This window comes from Antennarius striatus, chromosome 21 (genome assembly GCF_040054535.1).
Source record: "Antennarius striatus isolate MH-2024 chromosome 21, ASM4005453v1, whole genome shotgun sequence".
Taxonomy (NCBI): Eukaryota; Metazoa; Chordata; class Actinopteri; order Lophiiformes; family Antennariidae; genus Antennarius; species Antennarius striatus.
Window position 1 is genome coordinate 4,519,889 of NC_090796.1, and position 18,990 is coordinate 4,538,878.

The 18,990-nt window shown below is 42.1% G+C and overlaps 2 protein-coding genes across 2 annotated transcripts; one reads left to right on the plus strand and one right to left on the minus strand.

Moving 5' to 3' along the window:
- The first annotated feature begins 3,230 nt into the window (after positions 1-3,230).
- On the plus strand, positions 3,231-9,429 carry chadlb (chondroadherin-like b). The gene is made up of 11 exons (XM_068305548.1): positions 3,231-3,323; positions 4,991-5,155; positions 5,238-5,432; positions 5,523-5,678; positions 5,806-5,951; positions 6,609-6,890; positions 6,973-7,192; positions 7,577-7,850; positions 7,925-8,337; positions 8,522-8,688; positions 8,880-9,429. Exons 2-11 carry the CDS (start codon positions 4,991-4,993, stop codon positions 9,178-9,180), a joined length of 2,319 nt encoding a protein of 772 aa, XP_068161649.1. The 5' UTR covers positions 3,231-3,323; the 3' UTR covers positions 9,181-9,429.
- A 146-nt stretch (positions 9,430-9,575) lies between these two features.
- Positions 9,576-18,123, minus strand: l3mbtl2 (L3MBTL histone methyl-lysine binding protein 2). Its single transcript, XM_068305547.1, has 18 exons — positions 17,868-18,123; positions 17,102-17,522; positions 16,922-17,006; positions 16,274-16,407; positions 13,942-14,017; positions 13,766-13,845; positions 13,309-13,426; positions 12,711-12,845; positions 12,474-12,562; positions 12,090-12,336; positions 11,720-11,781; positions 11,542-11,646; positions 11,273-11,420; positions 11,010-11,092; positions 10,655-10,889; positions 10,418-10,483; positions 10,172-10,330; positions 9,576-10,079 (listed from the first exon to the last, which is right to left on the minus strand). The coding sequence occupies exons 2-18, from the start codon at positions 17,444-17,446 to the stop codon at positions 9,676-9,678; spliced, it is 2,571 nt and encodes an 856-aa protein (XP_068161648.1). The 5' UTR covers positions 17,447-17,522; positions 17,868-18,123; the 3' UTR covers positions 9,576-9,675.
- Between the last annotated feature and the right edge of the window lie 867 nt (positions 18,124-18,990).

Below are 18,990 nucleotides of genomic sequence, written 5' to 3' on the forward strand. Positions count from 1 at the left end.
TCAACATAGTCCATGACCAGGTGTAGAAAAAGTCCTTCAGGTGCCGGAATATGTCCAGTAGGAGGTGTTTCTCCTTTTCAAATGTTACTTTTCAAAAATGTTTCACATCGATCAATCACTTCATCAACATGTTGTTGTAGTTTAGGAGCCCAAAAATTCCATTCTCGAATTTTTCTCATCACTTAGCCTCTAGACTCATGGCCTACCCCATGAGCCTCATTGATCAGTAAAGGTAGGAGTCCACTAGGAGCAACAAATAGCCCCTCGTGGTTTCTCCACAATCCTTCAGCATCCTTAGAAGCTCCTCTCTGAAGCCATAAATGGCATTCTGCTTCTGGAGCTTCTTCTTGTAACAATATCAAATCTTTAGAAGTTATTTGTTCCTTGAGATCCTCAGCATGAGCTACCATTATAGCTGTATTGTTCACTGAAGCTGCACTTTTAGCTGCTTCATCTGCTACTGCATTTCCTTTGGCATTTTCCTTTGGGAGGGCCGTCAGTTTTTCTGAAACCTCTCCCCTTCCACGCTGCACCAAACAAGTGACACACCCCATGTGCATAGGCAGAAACAGTATAGATGTTAGCATTTTTACCCTCTGCATACTCACATGCATACGTCAAAGCCTTTAGTTCTGCCAGAACACGGCTGCACACACTCTTCCATTCGAACAATCTCAGTTTTGCCATGTTTTAACTCAATAACTGCACAACCTGCTCTGAGTGCTTCCCCATCTCTGTAGCAGGAGCCGTCCACGAACAGTGTCATGTCGGCTGACTCCAAAGGGATAGCACTCAGGTCAGACCTTAGTTTGGCATATCTCTCTGCCTCAGCCACACAGTCATGTGGTTCTCCCTCAAACTGGAGTGGAATGGAGTCTGCTGGGTTTTTCACCCTGCAGACATGCAATGTCACATCCAGGTATTCAAGAAGTTGGTGATAGTCAACCGTTGTGCGGTTAACACAAATTTTCCTCTTTCAATTAAGTTTATCAACTTATGATGTAATAAAATCTCTATCGAATAGCCCATAGTAAGGGCTGATGCTTTTTCATACAACAAATGAGCAGCAGCCAGGTGCTGATGACATTCTGGCAAACCTAGTTCTAGTTCTAGTTCTAGCGTTAGTGCAACAGAATAATAGGCAATTGGTTGAGCATGTGTAACTATACCTGTTTTCTGACCAAACATCCCTACTGCATGTCCCTGATGACACGACACAAACAACCGGAACTATTTCTCATAGTCTGGAAGAGTCAAAGTCTTAATAGTTTCAAAAGCAATGTGTTCTTCTGATGTCCAAAGTAATCTGCTTCGCAAATTTCCAGCTTCATTTTCTTTAATCATGTTTCTGAGACTGAACAATAGCAGAATATCCATCAACCCATTCTAAACTGTACCCCGTCATTCCCAGAAATGTCATCATTTCTTTGAAAGTGGTTGGAGTGGTTCTGATTCACAGTGTTGTAAAATGTGTATATGTGTATGATAATGAATGGAAGATAAGCAGTTATTTTGTGATGTGAAAAATGGTGCAAAATGATAGACACACAATTACAGAACACACAATATAAAAGATGTTTTAGATCAGTGTAAAATGAGTAACACAGACCAACAGTGAAAAGATAATTTTATTGAATGTAGTTGAATTAAATTATTTCTATATGTGTAGAATTATGTATGTATCTATATGATTATGTATAAGTACTACAACCCCCCTCCCCCCCTTTAAAAAAAAAATCAAATCTCTATATAACACACATGGTCACACACAAGTCGATCATTGCTCTCTGGGCTAGGGAGTCCTGGTGGCATGTGTACTTATGGACATCCCTGTGCTTGAACAATAGTGACTTCAACTCTCTTTCACCAATCACTTTTCACTTACGTTTGCCACTTCGAGGCAATTGTAAGTGGAAAAGAGCCCAGAAGCAAATTATGATGGCGTAGACAATGCTGTGTATTTTTGAAGAAGTCGAACAGGTGGTACAACATCCGTGGCCTCACAGAGAATCAATTTTCATTCTCCAGACAGCGAAATGTACTGACATCAGTCTCTGAACCAACAATCCAACAAGGATTCACATTTGAAAAAGGAACTTAACGTTTTCTACACTCCGGATTTATATATTTTATGTAGGTACAGCAAACTGTCCTGAATATTTTGAATTTTATTTTTCTACTTGTGACATATATAACTTTTTTCAGAAAATAGAGATACAGAAAAAAAAGAAGACACATTTCACTTCACCTTTAGTTTGATGTGCTATGATGACTGAAATCAATCAGACATGGAACATATAGCAGAAAATTGGAGGCCACATAGACGCTATGTGGCCTCCAATTTTCTGCTAAATAAGAAAAAAACATCTGATTCTGGCCCGGCTCTAAACTTCTGGATCAGCAGATCAAAGCAGTTCATCTCAGTGTGTGATGATGAAAAACAGCCACTCAAATTCAGGTTAATGAATTTACACTGAACAAGAAATACTGGAATCTTTGAATCAAAATATATTGGTCTCAAAATAAAAGCCAGATTTTATTATTACCCAATATTATCATGAAGTGTTGTTGTTGTTGTTGTTTTTTGCTCGAGAGAAATAAAAGCACTTACATTACGATCCCATTACTTTCAGGACGATGGGGCAACAAATGCTACACACTCACAACACACATCAGATGTGTGTGTGTCTGTCTAAGCACTGCAAGGCTCAGGGGATCATGGCGACCTTTACCTGACGCTTCTTTCTGGGGTCACTACATATGAGTTGTTGTATGTTGCTTATGCTCAGCAGCTGTGTGTTTGTTACGTCATGTAGGTGTTAATGTGCTGGTGATGTGGAGCATGTAAGGGAATTAGCATAAGTAATACACCTCTGATTAACATTAGACCATATACACTGCATTTGTGTGTCAGGAAATTGTATGTTTATCTGATGTTAAGTCAGAAGACAACTGATATAACAAACTGTGGAATTGTTAGAAGAAAATTGCAAACAGCATATTTTACATTCAGAGTTTACATTATTACTAAATGGAAACGGAATATGAGGAAACTGAGATGAATTTTCCAGCGACGGTGAAGATTCAACATGTATGGTGATGTGAAATAAAGCATTTTTTGTATGCATCTTAAAGCCCCTGATTCCTTGACCAGTCTGAGTGTACCAGTGTGTGGTGTTAGGGGGTTGTCAGGAGTGAATGGAGGCATCAGCTCAGTTTGTTTTGGATGGGGGACAGCCTGGGGAAGAGCAGCAGAGCGCAAAGCCCGTGAGAGAAGCAGCAGCTAACCGACCAGCAGCTGGACGGAACAAGGCGCAACCAAGGTGAGTGCGCAAAAAACAAATTCCTTATATTTGACTGTAAAGTGTCAGATGTTGGGATCCAAACACCTACATTTACCTAATGACTTCTTCACCTTTGAACTTAGAAACTGAAACGATAACATCTGAATATCTTGAGTGTGGATGTGCGTTATTTAGATTAATTTATTTTATTTTACGCGTCAAATTTGTTTTCTGTTATCTTTAACTGCTAGAATTCAACAAACAAATTGCTGAGTAAATTTTGGTTTAATTTTATCCTGTTGAAATGAAAACACATTAGACGTTTTTGTAATTCAAAAATGTGAACACCTTCCTTTACCCACAGGGCAGCGCATACAGTAGGTATTGTTGAAAACATAGTAATGCAGTAGTTTTCCCAGTCTCCAGCCGTGTGATATGTTTTTTTTTCTGCCTATCAGGGGTAAATGTGTTTTTGGATTACACCGGTAAAAGACACTACTTCTTTGTGCGAGGTTGGCTCGGGACCTCCTTTGCGGTCTGGAGCGCTTGTCCCTGGAGGAGTCAGGCCGGAGGAAATTCCTCCGTCTCCAGTTTCTTGGTGCCTCTCGATTCAGGGGGTCTCAGGGTTCAAAACGTAGAATGACGTCCATGCAACATCAACGTTATTTTAAAATAGAACATTAATAATTCATGAAATGCAACCTAATCTCTGTTTTACGTCCGACTCTTGAAGGGTTTCAGTCGCAGTTTTGACAGAAAACTTAAGGCACAATTTTACTGTGCCTACAATGCAGGTCCATTCCTCCGGATCAAGTGTTGATCTGCATGTTAATGCGGTTCTAAAACATTCCAGAGAAGACTATGAACAAGGCAGCACGAAATCACATTAATCCCCCAGTGCACATATGATGGAGCTGTCTCTCATCGGTGTGACACAGCACCACCGTGTTAAGCGTACAGAATTCATGCCGCCATAGCCCACCTGCAGCAGAGAGCTCTGTGTGGGATGTGTAGATCCTCATGCTTCTGAGCTAGACATCCTCTTCATATTTTGTATAAAGTTTTATGTGAAATATTAATATATCAAAATTATCTACAGTTATTAAGTGTAAGTATTGTGGATTAAAGTACTTAATTGCGTAGATATACTAAGTAGTATTACATAAAAGAGAAGAAACTGCAGTTAAGTGTGTATAACTTTACTGTGAACCATACCAACAGGCTGAATTAAAATTAGACCATCAATGACCAAGAGGAAAAGACTTTAATATTTAAGTTTCCACATGTTTTGTTGCAGTGTCTTAAACACTAAAATTAACCACTCTAATTATATGAATGAGTTTAGACAGAATAGAAACATCCCAAAGATGTCATGAGTAAAATATAACATTTTGGCCATGTTGCCAGATTTTTCTTTACAAGCAGTAGAGTTGATGCAGTTCTGCCAGTCAGAATTATATTCATACAGAAAAACCATAAAGTTTGGTCTCATATTTTTATTCTGTCTTGTGTAACAGCCCGCTAATATCCCAAAGCTTTACTGCTCAGGCACAGCATCTGTCTAAATGTTATACATCCTGTGGATGTGAAGAGTTTTTGACAGGCCACGTTCTTGTACCCCAGATACAAGTTTTCAGTGAAAAGCCTGTGTTATCCACAAATCCCATTCAGTGTTGTGAGTGAAGTGTTATGCCTGTCACTGTCAGATGTTCTCCCAGCTCTATGCCATCACCTTCTGGGCTCTGCTGCTCCTCTGCATCTTTCCTGCACACACAGCTAAATGTCCACAGCAGTGCATCTGTGATCAGATCCAGCTCACTGTGACCTGCGTCAACAAGAACTTGACACAAGTTCCTCCTATCGTTGATGAGGTTTCTTATTAACACACACACACACACATTACATTGATGTTCTGTCTGGTTCTGTTTAATATACAGTGCCCTTTCCTTTCAGATAACGGTCAAATTAGATCTACGAGGCAACAACATCCAGGAACTTCCCACAGGCGCATTCAGACACACCCCCTACCTGACCCACCTGTCGCTGCAGCGCTGTAACATCCATCGCATAAAGGAGGGGGCCTTTCGTGGTCTTGGCCGCCTAGTCTTCCTCAACCTGGCCTACAACAACATTGAGATCCTGTTCCAGGTTGTAACACATCAGTACTTCATCATCACAATTAAACCTCTTTGTTTTCTTGGAGTAAATCAAAACTTTTGTGTGCTCCTTTGTGTGTAGGAGTCGTTGGATGGACTTTCCTCGCTCAAGCAGCTCCTGATCGACCGCAACCGTGTGGAAGAGATTCAGCCTGGAGCTTTCTCTCAGCTTGGTTTCCTCAATCTGCTCTCCCTTACACACAACCAGCTGGTTTACATTCCCAACATGGCCTTCCAGGTACTCGCACAAGTACATCCGGTGTTCCTCAAAGACAAGCTGAACAGTCGCAACAACAGTAGACAAAGATGAACATGTCTCCTGTTGATGGAACATTCATTAAATAGGATGCCTCTCCACCTTACAGGGATTGCAGAACATCAAATGGCTCCGTCTTAGTCACAACTCCCTGAACTACCTGGACATCGAGGCCTTCGCTGGTCTGTTCACGCTCACCCGTCTCAGTCTGGACCACAATGAGCTCCAGTTCTTCCCCACAGAGACCATGACCAGGTAAGCTATTTGGCATAGGAAACAATTTCCACAACTCTAATTGTAAAAAAATAAGTTGCAGATTCAAATTACAAACAAAGTACAGTCAGTTGCACACCTGTATTTAGCAGCAAAATTTTACAGCCGTGCTGTAAAGTATTTGACAAAGTGTTGAACTTCTGCCCATCCTGCTTTTGAAGAGTTGAGCTTCTGTCATACTCATTCATGATGCCATCATCACTTACTAATGAAACTTTTTACCCATAGACTCATCCAATCAGGTGTTGTTTAAGCATCACATAACATTCCTCATCCTTTTTGCTTCTTGCCCCCATCCCAGTCCGTTTGAAACATGTTCATGTGTTCAGTGCAGACCTCCTCCAAACCATTTCGTTTATCTGTTACATCATCATAAAGTCCTACCATATTCCTTCAGTTTGACTCCTTGACCAGGAAAACTTGTTCTTGGACACACAATTGTTGGGTTTATTATTAAATTTATTATTTAAAGAACTCTCATGCTTGCATAGCTGATAAGCATTCATTAGTCTAATAGTTGCTATTCTGAAGGCAACATGGCTGCCTAGATTAGAACTGACTGATTTTTTTAACTAGTTTTGAAGCAATAAACCTACAATGTCCCTGCTGATTAACACTTTGCTCCCTCCCGGCCTCCAGACTGCCAGAAGTGACCCGTCTTGATCTGAGCTACAACCCAATGACTTACCTTGGAGAAGAAATGGTGTCCATGGCCAAATTAACCCACATCTTCCTAGACCACATGTCACTACAGGAGGTGGTCAGCACTGCTGTATCAAAATCCCCAAGTCTCATCCACCTGGACATCAGTCATAACCAGCTGCGCATCATCCAACCGTTCCATGAGGGGACACCCAACCTGGCACGGGTCAACCTGGCCGGGAACCCCATTTACTGCAACTGTTACCTGAGACCTCTCAGGTATAGCAGACGTGATACCGAGACTACATTGCTTTAACTTCATCAGCAGAAAAAAAAAACCCTTCAGGACTTGTTTCTCCAGAGAGTGGACGATCCAGAAGAAGGTGAAGCTGATGGGAACATGTGGAGGACCAGCCCATTTGGCAGGAGAGAACCTGGAGGTTGTTTACCCTCCTCAGCTGCGCTGTCAGAGCCAGGAAGCCATGTTGAAGGCAGAGTTTGAGGAGGCAACCAGGATTATACCACCCACAACTGAACAGCCTGAGAACAAAGTCAAGTGTCCTGTCAACTGTGTCTGCGAGGTGACCTGGTGATAAAGCCCAAAATCATGATTTACTATTAGTCATAGTTATCTTTATTGTCAAATGTACCATATGCACTATTGTAATGACCCTTAGCACAAGTATTGTTCTTCTTTTGGCTGATTATCAATAATGCTTTTACCTCTTACCCAAAGCATGCTGCTGTAGAATAATACTCCCATTTTAGTCCTTCAACTGACACAATTAATAATTATTTTTTAATTATTAGAAATGCTGTATGCAAACTGTCTCAGGGGTCACTGTTGCCTGAAATGTTGATACATGTACTACTAAGAAAGAAACATAATTTTTCTTCAGGAGATCTGCATGTGAAAGAAGAGACATCCTGTTTCTTACTAATTTCTCTGACTCCCCGGCCCTCAGGCTGAGACACACCACTCCTCGTGCGAGAACCGTGGTCACACCAAAATTCCACGTGGGTTCTCTTCAAACACACGCCTCCTTGACATGCGTGGCAACCACTTCCATTACATCCGTAGCAACAGCTTCCCAGGTGTTCCCCAGGTGGTGTCCCTACATCTGCAGCGCTGCAAGATTGTGGAAGTGGAGAGCGGGGCTTTCAATGGAATGAAGGGACTGATCTACCTGTACCTGTCAGAGAATGACCTCGCTTCCCTCAGTCCTGATGCCTTTAAAGGTCTTAACAATATATATAACTATAAATTTCTTAAGCTTTACTCTTACCTGAATCTCCATAACTGCAATCTGCAGGTCTCCCGCAGCTGACTTACCTTCACCTGGAGAAGAACCGATTCACCGGCTTCCCCAAAGGAGCCTTCAAACTGGTGCCCAGCCTGCTGGCACTTCACCTAGAGAACAACGGCATCACCAAGCTGGAGCCAGACACCTTGACCGAAGCTGAGGGCCTTAGAGCTCTCTACCTCACTGGGAATGTCATAGACCACATGTCCCCCAGGGCTCTGGACCAGGCCAGAGACCTTGATACGCTCCACCTGGGGGGCAACAAGCTGAAGGAGGTGCCCACTGAAGCCCTGAGCAAAGCAGGAAACCTTAGAGATCTAAGGTTGTCTTGGAATTCAATTCGCTGGGTGGGGCCAAGGGCTTTCCAACCACTGGAGAAGATGCTGAAGGAGCTTTATTTGAACAACATGGGACTGGAGAAGGTGAGAGGGCATCAGGTGGTTAGCATTAGTCATAGCAACAGCTGGCTAGACCTTTCTCTGCACATCATCCACCTGTTTTTTTAATTTATTTTTTATTAAACTTGTCCATTTACAAAAAAACTTAACAAAATAACAGAAAATCTGGAAATAAAACAAAATTTTGATATCAAATCTTCTATTCTAGATGTCACAGGACTCCCTGGCAGGTTTGGGTCCTGGGTTGAGGAGTCTTTTCCTGGAGGGTAACCGGCTGGAGGAGGTGCCTGACCTCCACCCCCTCTCTTCTTTGGAGGTGATCAACCTGGCTGACAACCCTCTGATGTGTGACTGCCCCCTACTGCCTCTACGCTTGTAAGACAACTACAGCACGGTTTTTATCTCTCCAAAGCAGGGCCAAAATTATGTTTAAATTTTGGCCCTGTGTAATTATGGAAAACTTGAGGACACTGTTAGCTACGGCTTGTGTCATTACTTACTGGAGAAGGTATGCTCCGTGTCTAGTTGCATTACATATCATAATGTGGTATTTTCTCTTCGTCTAGATGGATTGAGAAAGTCAACCTGAAGGTTCGAGCCACCTGTGCCAACCCGCCTGAGCTGAAAGGCCGTAAAGTAAAGGATGTCCACGTCTTCAGAGCCTGTCCCGGGGGTGAGAGCCTCCCCTATGCCCCCACTGCTACACCAAAGTCTGCCAAAGCGCCCAAAGCAAGCAAACCCAAACCGATGCACCTCAACAGAATTCGGAAAATAAAAATGAACAAAGCTACACTTAAAACACAAAAAAGCCCCCCCAAAAAATTGGCAACAGTAAAGAAAGCCACCAAAAGACTCAGGAAAGCCTGAACCTCCTGCCATTTAGAGACATTTTGTGACAGCTACCTGAAGAAAAGGAAATTATTGGACTCCAGGGTTAAACCATGATCCAACTCAGAAATTGTAACTTTGGGAACCACAGCTGGTCACTCAGTGCACGCAGTATTTCCTCTTTACTGTCTAATCACTATTACTATTGAAAAGGCCAGAGTTTTTTTAAGCAGGAAACATACATTGAGCACTCCTGTCATTCACATCACAATCACTGCTCATCCAGCTCCTGAGCAGCCATCTGAATGATGGCCAAATAAGTTATTGCTCAAACAACGTTTATGATAGTTGTATTTAACCACTACACAAAAACAGAATGTAGCAAAGTCTGAATTTAAAATCTTCTCTGTGAAAAAAATAAATCTGAGACAACATTCAGAAAAGTTTGTAATGGTTTCAGACTGACATGACATCTGAACCTCAATCAGAACAACCCAGAGTAGTCTTTACACTCTTATTTCTTGTTGTGACGGCTCAGAATACACCTTCTGATGTTGTTTCTTGCTCTGCACGGCTCTCTGAAATCTCATCCATGGTGCTTCCTTCTCCCTGGCTCCACTCCTCTTGGTCCAGCTTGTGACTCACCTCATCACCACTCCTTTTTTTGGTTTCACTCTGCTCCCTGTTGCGTTCACTAGCAAAGTCCTCTTCCCAAGATCCTAAGTCTTCACTACTTCCTTCTTTATTTTCACTCTTCCCTTTCTTTTCCTGTGCAGCGTCCTTCATGCTGTTCTGCTTCGATTCCTGATCTTCTCCTGACTTACTTTGCTCTTCTCCTTCCTGTTTGACTTCAATCATGCATTCTTGTTGGCTGTTATTTGGGGGATTGATGGGGGTCTCCATTTCAATTTCTTCCACTTTCACTTTCACTGCTATGACTAGAGAGACAAAATCATCAATTAAACAAAACTGTCACACAAAATTGAGAAAAAGTACAGATCATGTTTTATGAGACAGTTTGTCCACTTACTCTGCTGCTCCTCTGGCTCGGTTTTGGGCTGGATGAGAGGCACGTTTGGAGAACAGCTGAGGTGTTCCAACCCTGCAGGACTGACTTTGACATTAGACTGATGACCAGAGTCATCCTTAATATTATCCTGAGAAAGTCTCTTTTTTGTGCTCTTCTTTTCTATGCAAAACAAAAAGGTCAGAAGAAAATTCAGATGCCAGGCGTCTGGGGCAAAAACACAAAAATAAATTTTTGAATAAAACTTACTCTTTTTACCAAACCAAAAAGGCTTCGTTTTCTTGTACTGTACTGGCTGGGTTTCATTAAATTCAACTGGAAAAACGAAACAGACACTTTTAGAGTCATTCATTGCTCATCTGTGACAGTTTTCCTGAGGTCTTGAATCAAACAATTCAAATTACAGTTCAATCAAATCTAACAGACTTGATGTAAAATCCTGATAAGAATAAAAATCTCTCATTTGCTATTAAATTGACCATTTACCGAGTCCCGGAGGAGGCTGGAGCTGGTAGCCACTGAGCTGGCACCAGCCCACGGGGTAGATGTCTGGGGACTGGTGGTCAATCCACTGGTCAAACTCATCATCCCAGCCGTCAAAGTGGATGAGCAGCAGGCGGCCCACGCATTGCTTCACAGTGGCCACACACACCAGACGAGGCTCCATCAAGTCCACCGCCTCCAGTTTCATGTTGGGGGAGAATCCATGACCGACGTAGTCCTGGAAAAACAGAATGCTTTTATTTTGCACTTCTTAGTTAAGGAATTTATGAGTGATTATATGGTGCCAAACCGAGAGAACAAAATCATATGATCACTAGATTTGTAGACCTTGTCTTACAGTGTTGAACAATTGAGTTGGTGCTGCTAGAGCTCTAGTCTCCTCCAGGTATTTGTCCCAAGAAAAGGTCTGAGTGTCATAACCTTCCAAAAAACAGAAATCCACATGCATTTTCATTTAGTTTAATGATTGAGAATTGTTTTAAACTGCAGAAAATAACAACAGCGGCCAAGGAAAGAATAATAAAGCAAATAAGTAGAGGCAGAAAGAGTGACAAAGTGTGGAAGCAGCAGCAAAAAGTCAAAATTTGATTTATTATTTACCTGGAGGTACTGTGAGAGGAATGGAATTCTTTTTACAGAAGCCAACAGGAAGGATGGCGTGAGATGAAGAATGGTAGCAGAACGAGTCAGACACATTGTTTGATACAGTGCCATCGATACCCACCATCAGGTAGCCATCTAACAGCACCTAGGAGGAATGAGACAAAGTCATAGACCCAAAAGAGTTATTATAAATAATAACTAGTGCAACACAAGGATCTTTTCTGTCAAATAAAAAAACACCGTACCAAGAGGAAGTAGTTTCTTACTTTGTGTACAGTGGCCACGCTGATATTTCCCAGATTTAAAGGGTCGATGGCCTCTAGCTTCATTCCTTCCTCAAAGAAACCTCCCTCCATGTAGACAAACCTGGGCTGTAGATCAAACCATCGTTGAGAGTCGTGCTGACACAGAGCCACTTTTTTTCTGATATGACAAGTTTCTTACCTTTTTAAATAAGTGGAAATTGTCAGACTGACTCTTCAAAGCAGCAATTTCCGAATTGTTTACTAAAATTAAAAAAACCCAACTTATTTTCATTGCAATATACAATTATCTCCAACTGATAGCATTAGTTCAAGACAAGTGTAAAAAATCTATATTTATTTGATCCTTTCAGTGATTTTGTTATCAACCAGCTGCAGGAGGTGACAAAGTACAAACAGCATTTACAGTTTCCTGAATAAAAAAAAAAAGCTTGTTAGAACACTGCAGCATTATGCTGTATAATAGCCCTGAAGATGGATGGGACCATGGACAGTCCTAACACAAAGTCATCTGGGGAAACTGCACTCTGAATAAAAAACAACAGACCTACCAGGGACTTTCATGGCGTGACCCACTCTGTTGGACCACCCTACAGGGTGCAGGAGAGGACTCCACATGTGGCACCAGAAGTCAGCGACCACGTTTTCTGGGGCATCTGTTTGGTCTGTGTACACCAGCTGCAGACGGCCACCAATAATCAAGTTTATGGTGGCCAACCGGGTCTGACTCACATGTTTGGGGTCGACAACCTCCACATACATGCCTACTTTGAAAGGGATCTTTATGCTTTCTGCAAGCTAGAGTAAGACAAAGGGGGGAATATGGCAAAGGAACAAGAAGCTGATTAATTCAGAGATACCAAATTCATTATACTCACATGTCCAAAACAAATGGGTTACAATTTATGACCCAAATTAATGTGTCCAGGTTTTACCTTCAGGTAAAAGTCAACAGGTAAAGTGTTGGCTCCAACCAGTTTTACCATAAGATACTCTTTCCAATCTGTGATGCTCTGCTTCACATCTGTGGACACACAACTTGACAGATTAGAACACATGTTAAAACATTCATCTGATCGAGGTAATAAAGAGATACTTGAATCAAGCAGTGCTGCTACATTAATTAAATTATCAAGTTTTCTTCTTAAGCCTGATTTGCTCTGCATCCTTACCCTGCGGTGGCACCAGCAGTTTGCTTGTCATGGCACACCATCCAATTGGGTTCAGCTCTCCAGAAACAAGGTTACACCAGAAGTCATGGCTGCAGTCGTGCTCAAAGCCCTCGTATCTCAAAAGGGCTTTGTAGCCTGAAGACAAGGGATATGAGGAAGGAAAGGCTTAAGCTATTATTGTTTGGAATATTTTGTTAAATATCAGACCAAGGTACTGGCAAATCTTTTAATTAAGATCAGCTATTGTGTTGTAAGACACAAATATGAAGCAGTGTCTTCGGATAACACAGTAAATGCTCCTTTTTTTCAAAATCTTCTAATACAATACTGTTGCTAAGATAAGATAGAAAAACAAGGGAAAAGGCCAGTGTGAGTAAGACCATAGATCAAAGCTAATTCTTTGATCTATGAAAGTAGGTGAGAGCACTAGCTTTGATCTTGACCTATGCAAGTAGGTCAGGATAAAATTTTGAATTCAGGGGTGTCACGGGATGTTACAGTCTCTGACTGCATTGGTTCTTCTTAATACCTTGTACATAATACTTCTACATGTTTTAGCCCTAAAATCAAATTTTAGACTCTCTCTCTATGTACACACCTGCAACCTGGATGACAGTAGCGATCCAGTAGACTTTACTGGGCAAGACTGCGTTTGTGTTCAGGACCTCTACCTTCATCCCTACAGTGACATCATCCCACTGGCTGCACAGGGGAACCTGCAAGTTGGAGGTCAGTCATTTCTTCAGGTGATGTTTTTTTTCAACATGCACTGACCTGCAGTTCATTTTTTTTATTTGAATGTTTTTTTGAATTATTGTCTAATCACACATTTGGTTATTGTTTGACAAATCTAACATGTGAGATTTTCATGCTGATGAAAATGCTGTTTTGAGACTTATCTCTTAAAGGCGCTTTGTGTGTTGAGTGAAAAAGCACACAAAGTGTCTGAGCGATATTTATTCATTGTGGAATGATCTTTTCATTGGACTCAAATCTCAGACTATTCATGGATGAGTGAAGACAGTTTGTAATTACACCTGGATCGTAGGACTCACATGTCTGAAGCAGGATACTGCTGCTGCCAAAGAGGTTTCCTTCTCCAAGTAGGCCCCCCACTCAAACCCTCCAGTCGAAACTACGTAACAGAGAAAACAGAAGACTCATGCAACTGACCAAAATTTCTGTGGGGTGTTTGCTTGCAAAGTTGATTATGTGAATCTAGTACCCTCACCATTCGGTCCTGGTAGGATTGGAGGGGTTTTGGTCACCTTGTTCAGCACTGTGGCTTTTTTGGAAGGGGGCCTTCCCTGAACAGAGACGAGAAACCTTCAGTAAAGTCATGTCATGATGTTAATTTTTTGTATCAATTTCATGACTTCATTTTAAACTACATGCAAACTGCACAAGTCTCAATTTTTTTCTTCTACCACTAAAAAGAGGATGATAAAACAGATAAAATGCAAATGATTTGTGTCATGAATGTATATTTACTGTTTATTAATAAAAAAAAGGTCTGAAAAATTTAGTGCGGGTTGCTCTGATGTCCATATTTACACAGAATGAGTAAGCACTGCTGTCCGAATGAGAATAACATGTCATTGGGGTTTGTGGTTAACAGGTTAACAATTAATAGTATGTGAAAAAAGAAAAGAGAGGAACATTTGGTCTGTGTCTCAAGAGTAAGGACAACAGTTGAGAAATTAAACAACAGCTGGATGAAGACCAGTAAGGTTTCACAGACTGGTATCCAAATGATGACTCTACATGTTCTATCAGTGAAGATGTTGTCAATAAAAAAGGAAGGACAATTGATGTTTGGTGCAGATTGGGATACAACAGAGAATGCCCTCTATATGTCTAGATAGGGTGTTTGTCACTGTTTCTGGATACAAAAGGAACATTAATTCCCATAAAACTCATCATAATGTAAACAAGTCAGATAAAATATTGTACAACACTAGGTATTGTGACTATCAAAGCCCAAATTTAGTCACTGAGAGGAGAAAGAGCGGGGCTGTCTGACATGCCGAGTCCAAGGAGAAAACACGAGGCACCATTGCAGTTGTGTACGTTTAATTTGCATTTGGTGAAGAACAGTAAAATTGAAGATGACTGGACTAGACTTAGATGATAATAGTTTACTCTTTGCGGTCAACAGAAATATTGGCACCACACTTCACACTCTCTCTGTGCCAAACAGAATCTTCTTCTTTTTCTTCTTCTTCCGCGTGTGTGTGTACATACGGGCTTGTTGCGTCGACTGTTTTCGAGAAATAACATTCCCTTGTTATAACCATCGATTATGGACAAAAATAGTGTCTCCATCGGATTGGACAGTCAAAGGAACCCAATTATAAAAAGAAGCTGAGGATGCCAAGTGGGGACTTCAAGGAGGACAGGCTTACAACATCAGCACAATCCACCCCAAGTGGAACCCCATCCGTTACCCCCTCCGTCACTCCCAGTGTCACCCCCTGTGTTAAACCCCAGTTATCACCGCAGGTCGCAGGGCCTGGTACCCGCTGAGTCCTTCACCTTTTCTTGCCGTACCAGAGCTCAACAATCCCAACTCCAGCACAGGTATGGGAGGAAATGAGGGAGGAGGGGAGAAATGGAACTTTTTTGGAACTCGATCTGTTGTACAGAAGTCCCCCACTGACTCAGGCTCTGACACCAGCACAGGCTTCTCACTGCAGTCCTACTTTGGTATACAGAAGTCTTCCACCATGGACGGCAGCAACACCCTGTATGCCCAATCCTTAACCATGTTAATGTTGTTTCCTCCTTCCGGTTCCTTCCAATCCTTCTTCCCTCCCCCACCTGTCTCTGTTTTGAAAATAAATGCCTATCTGTTTCTGGCAACTCCCAGTATTCTTGCCACTGTTTCTGACTGTATTTTTTTATGAGTGCCTTCCCTTCTGCTTTGCTTAAACTGATTTGCAGGTCTATGTCTTGTTGCCTTAATGATTGCTTTGCTAGCATGTCTGCCTCCTCATTTCCCTCTATTCCCACATGGGCAGGAACCCACACAAAACTCACCCCCCCCAGCCCTCTCTCTCAGACTTCATACAGGTTATTGTGAGCCTCAAATATTAGATCTTGTCTACATGAATTCATGGTTTGTATGCTTCAAAGAGCTGCCCAGCTGTCTGATGCTATGACTGACTTTTCCTTCCCATGCGTTTTTATCCACTGTAATGCTATTATTATCGCTACTAATTCTACTGCATACATATGTGATCTGAACACCTCTGCTTTATTCTAATTTTTCCAGTACGGATATATACTGCCCCAGTTCAGCCAGTATATAGGTCTTTTGATCCATCTGTGAATATTATTTGATTATTGCCATATTTCTCTTCCAAGTATTTCATGGCACCAAACAGAATGACAGCCAAGCACAGGTGATATTCATAAAGCAATCAATCAGCCAGTCTCATGCATAAACACACCCACACATACATGCCACACCCACTACCCCAAGTGAAAACACAGAAAGTAAATCCTTGCCTCTACACTAGGTATTTATGAAATCCTGGTCCATGAATGTTATTATCTCTCACCTGCAGACGTGCCAGCACGGAAGTTTTCTTGGAGTTTGATGAATACGAACGCGAACAGGATGTACTGCAAAAGCGCTTGGTCTTTGAAAAAAAGTTGTTCATGTCACCGGTGGTGCCACACATCTCACAAACCACTGTCAAGACAAACACGCTTTACTTAAAAAACATCATGTAACTACAACAGGGCTCAAAAATTAACTTTTTTTCTTTGTAGCACCGGTGCTCCCAAATTTAGAAGTTTGTAGCACCAGCAAAGACTTGAGGAGCACCTACCCAAAAGCAAGGCAGTGACGGAGCGATAGAGACCGCTCCGTCCATCTCCGTTACGCGCGCCTCTCTCCCTCGCCCAGGAGAGCAGCTGCAGTTGCGCTCTCATTGTTTCCTGGCAGGACCCCAGGAGCGCGGTCTCACAAAAAAGCGCACCAGATTTTTTTCCCTAGTCGCATCGGTGCTCCCAAATATACTGTATTTAAGTCGCACCGATAAAAATTTGGGCGCATATGCGAACAAAATGGGCGCAATTTCGAGCCCTGTACAATATATAGAGGTTCCCTGTAGCTTACACAGATGTGTTTTTTATCAATTGTATGTAGTTGAGATGTTCAATTACCTCACAATTTTAAAAATTATGTATTATTTGCACCTGACCTGGCTGCTTTCCTTTCTTTTTTTCTCCTGGGTTCACCACTCCTTTGAGAAGTTTTTTATTATCATCGCCATCGGTATCATCATCCTGAATTCACCACATTTCATTGTTAAAAGAAAGAAAACAGAATGGTAAGTAAAACGCCTGAATGTAAACAATCACAGCTAACTAACAGCACTTACTTTACGGTCTCTTGGTTCACCTGTAGCACTCCGCCGTTGGATGGCAGGCAGACACTTACTGTAAGCCACTCGATCACAAGACGAACAGTGTGGACGGACAAACACTGTTGGCACAGCTCCTGGCCTCAGCTTCAGAGGGTCTGAGAGCGGTCTGGGCTCAAAGTATTCCTTACCAAAATGCTCATGGCAGAGGAAAGAGTTGGGAGCGCCCATCCACTGAGGGCGGGTGCGTTGCACCTGCTTCTCCCATTTACGAAACTCCTCGTGGTCTTTGGGGAATCTAAACAGCGTCACACCATCATCATCAGTTTTGCCACATCCATAGGCCTCACAATGGTTGGGCATCCTGTATCCTGCTCAGGGGACAACCATCAAGAGTAATGAGCAAGGTAAACGGCCAATGTAGCTCCTTTGATGAGAACTGTAAAGTGATATGTTACAAACAGCTGATGAGTTTCTAATTTACAACAAAAATAGTACTCAAATACTATAATTTATATAGTAAAATTGAAACATTGGCTCAACAGGCAAGGCTAGATCATTGCTTCTATATCCATATGATTTCTTACTACAAACTATTTTTTATATAATCTCATAAACATGATCTAAAATAACCAATCTGAGACTGTCTTGATAACATTTAAAATATAACCTATTTTTTATGAAGCTGAATTCATGAACTCACATCATCACACAAGATAAAAGATCTTTCTTTTGATTTGTGAGATAACGACCGGCTGAAAGGGGAAAAAAATGATTTACTCACTGATCGGGGCGAGATGTTAGCGATAATAACTAAACATAAACAAAACCGATGCTGCTCACGTGTGCTGCTTTAAATGCAAGCTAACGGCTAATGGTGCTAACAGCGCGTGTGTCCAATAACGAAGCTGGAAGTCTTTCGTTAATACTTTTCACTACAACTAAATGGGCTGATAATAGTTGCTCATTCATTTAAATGTTTCCTTTAACTGCTATAGCCAGACACGGTCGCATTAACATCTTCGTGGCATCCTGGCGCTCGGTCGCCTACCTCTGACGTCACTGTCGTTCATTCTCAGACAAGGCCTTATGGGAATTGATGTTTTGTAATTACTGTGCAGAACCTTCTCACTACAATATTCCCTGTCGCACTTTTATGAAGTGTTAAATTGAACTCAGTTACTGAGAATTCAAGTAAAATTCGTTATGTACTTGTTAGTTGTTCTATTTTAAAATACATAAGTAATCATGCTATTATGTATGTAATAGCATAATTAATTATGCTATAGGGACAAGTAGGCGGCACAGTGGCGCAGTAGGTAGCACTGTCGCCACACAGCAAGGCGGTTCTGGGTTTGAGTCCTGCTCTATGCAAGCGGATGAAGTGGCTTGAGAAAATGAATGAATGAAGAGACAAGTAGATTTCCCATCCATCCATTTTCAATCACCGCTGTCGCGGCTCACGGGGAGCTGGAGCCTATCCCAGCTGGCTTAGGGCGTGAGGTGGGGGAAAATCTGGGCACGACGCCAGTGTGCCACTAAGCCACACGGAGACAGATAGCTCACACTCACACACTACGGGCAATTTGGAACAGCCAATTAACCTGAAGCGCATGTTTTTGGAGGTAGGACGAAGCCGGAGAACCCGGAGAGAACCCACACAGACACGGCGAGAACACGGGGAGGACATGCAAACTCCGCAGAGTCTAACCCTAACCCCTAACCCTGACCGCCTTGCTGTGCAGCTACAGTGCAACATTTTTCAACGAATGTTCTCAGGAACAGGGAGGAGATGTTGGACAACCCTCTGCTGCTAAAGGAGAACATCTGCTTGTAGAACAGACTGTCCGATCTGGACCACCACAAAAGGAGGCTGCAGGCTTGCCTCCAGCATGTTCAGGAGGAAA

Bases quoted from the DNA above. Each gene is read 5' to 3' on its own strand.
- chadlb (XM_068305548.1), top strand. From the start codon at position 4,991: ATGTTCTCCCAGCTCTATGCCATCACCTTCTGGGCTCTGCTGCTCCTC. The intron at 5,156-5,237 runs GTTTCTTATTAA...CTTTCCTTTCAG, and splicing joins TTCCTCCTATCGTTGATGAG to ATAACGGTCAAATTAGATCT. The intron at 7,193-7,576 runs GTGACCTGGTGA...CCCGGCCCTCAG, and splicing joins CTGTCAACTGTGTCTGCGAG to GCTGAGACACACCACTCCTC.
- l3mbtl2 (XM_068305547.1), bottom strand. From the start codon at position 17,446: ATGCCCAACCATTGTGAGGCCTATGGATGTGGCAAAACTGATGATGAT. The intron at 11,093-11,272 runs GTAAATAATAAA...GTTTTTTGGAAG, and splicing joins TCCTCTCACAGTACCTCCAG to GTTATGACACTCAGACCTTT. The intron at 10,080-10,171 runs GTAAGTGGACAA...TTGTCTCTCTAG, and splicing joins CGAGCCAGAGGAGCAGCAGA to TCATAGCAGTGAAAGTGAAA.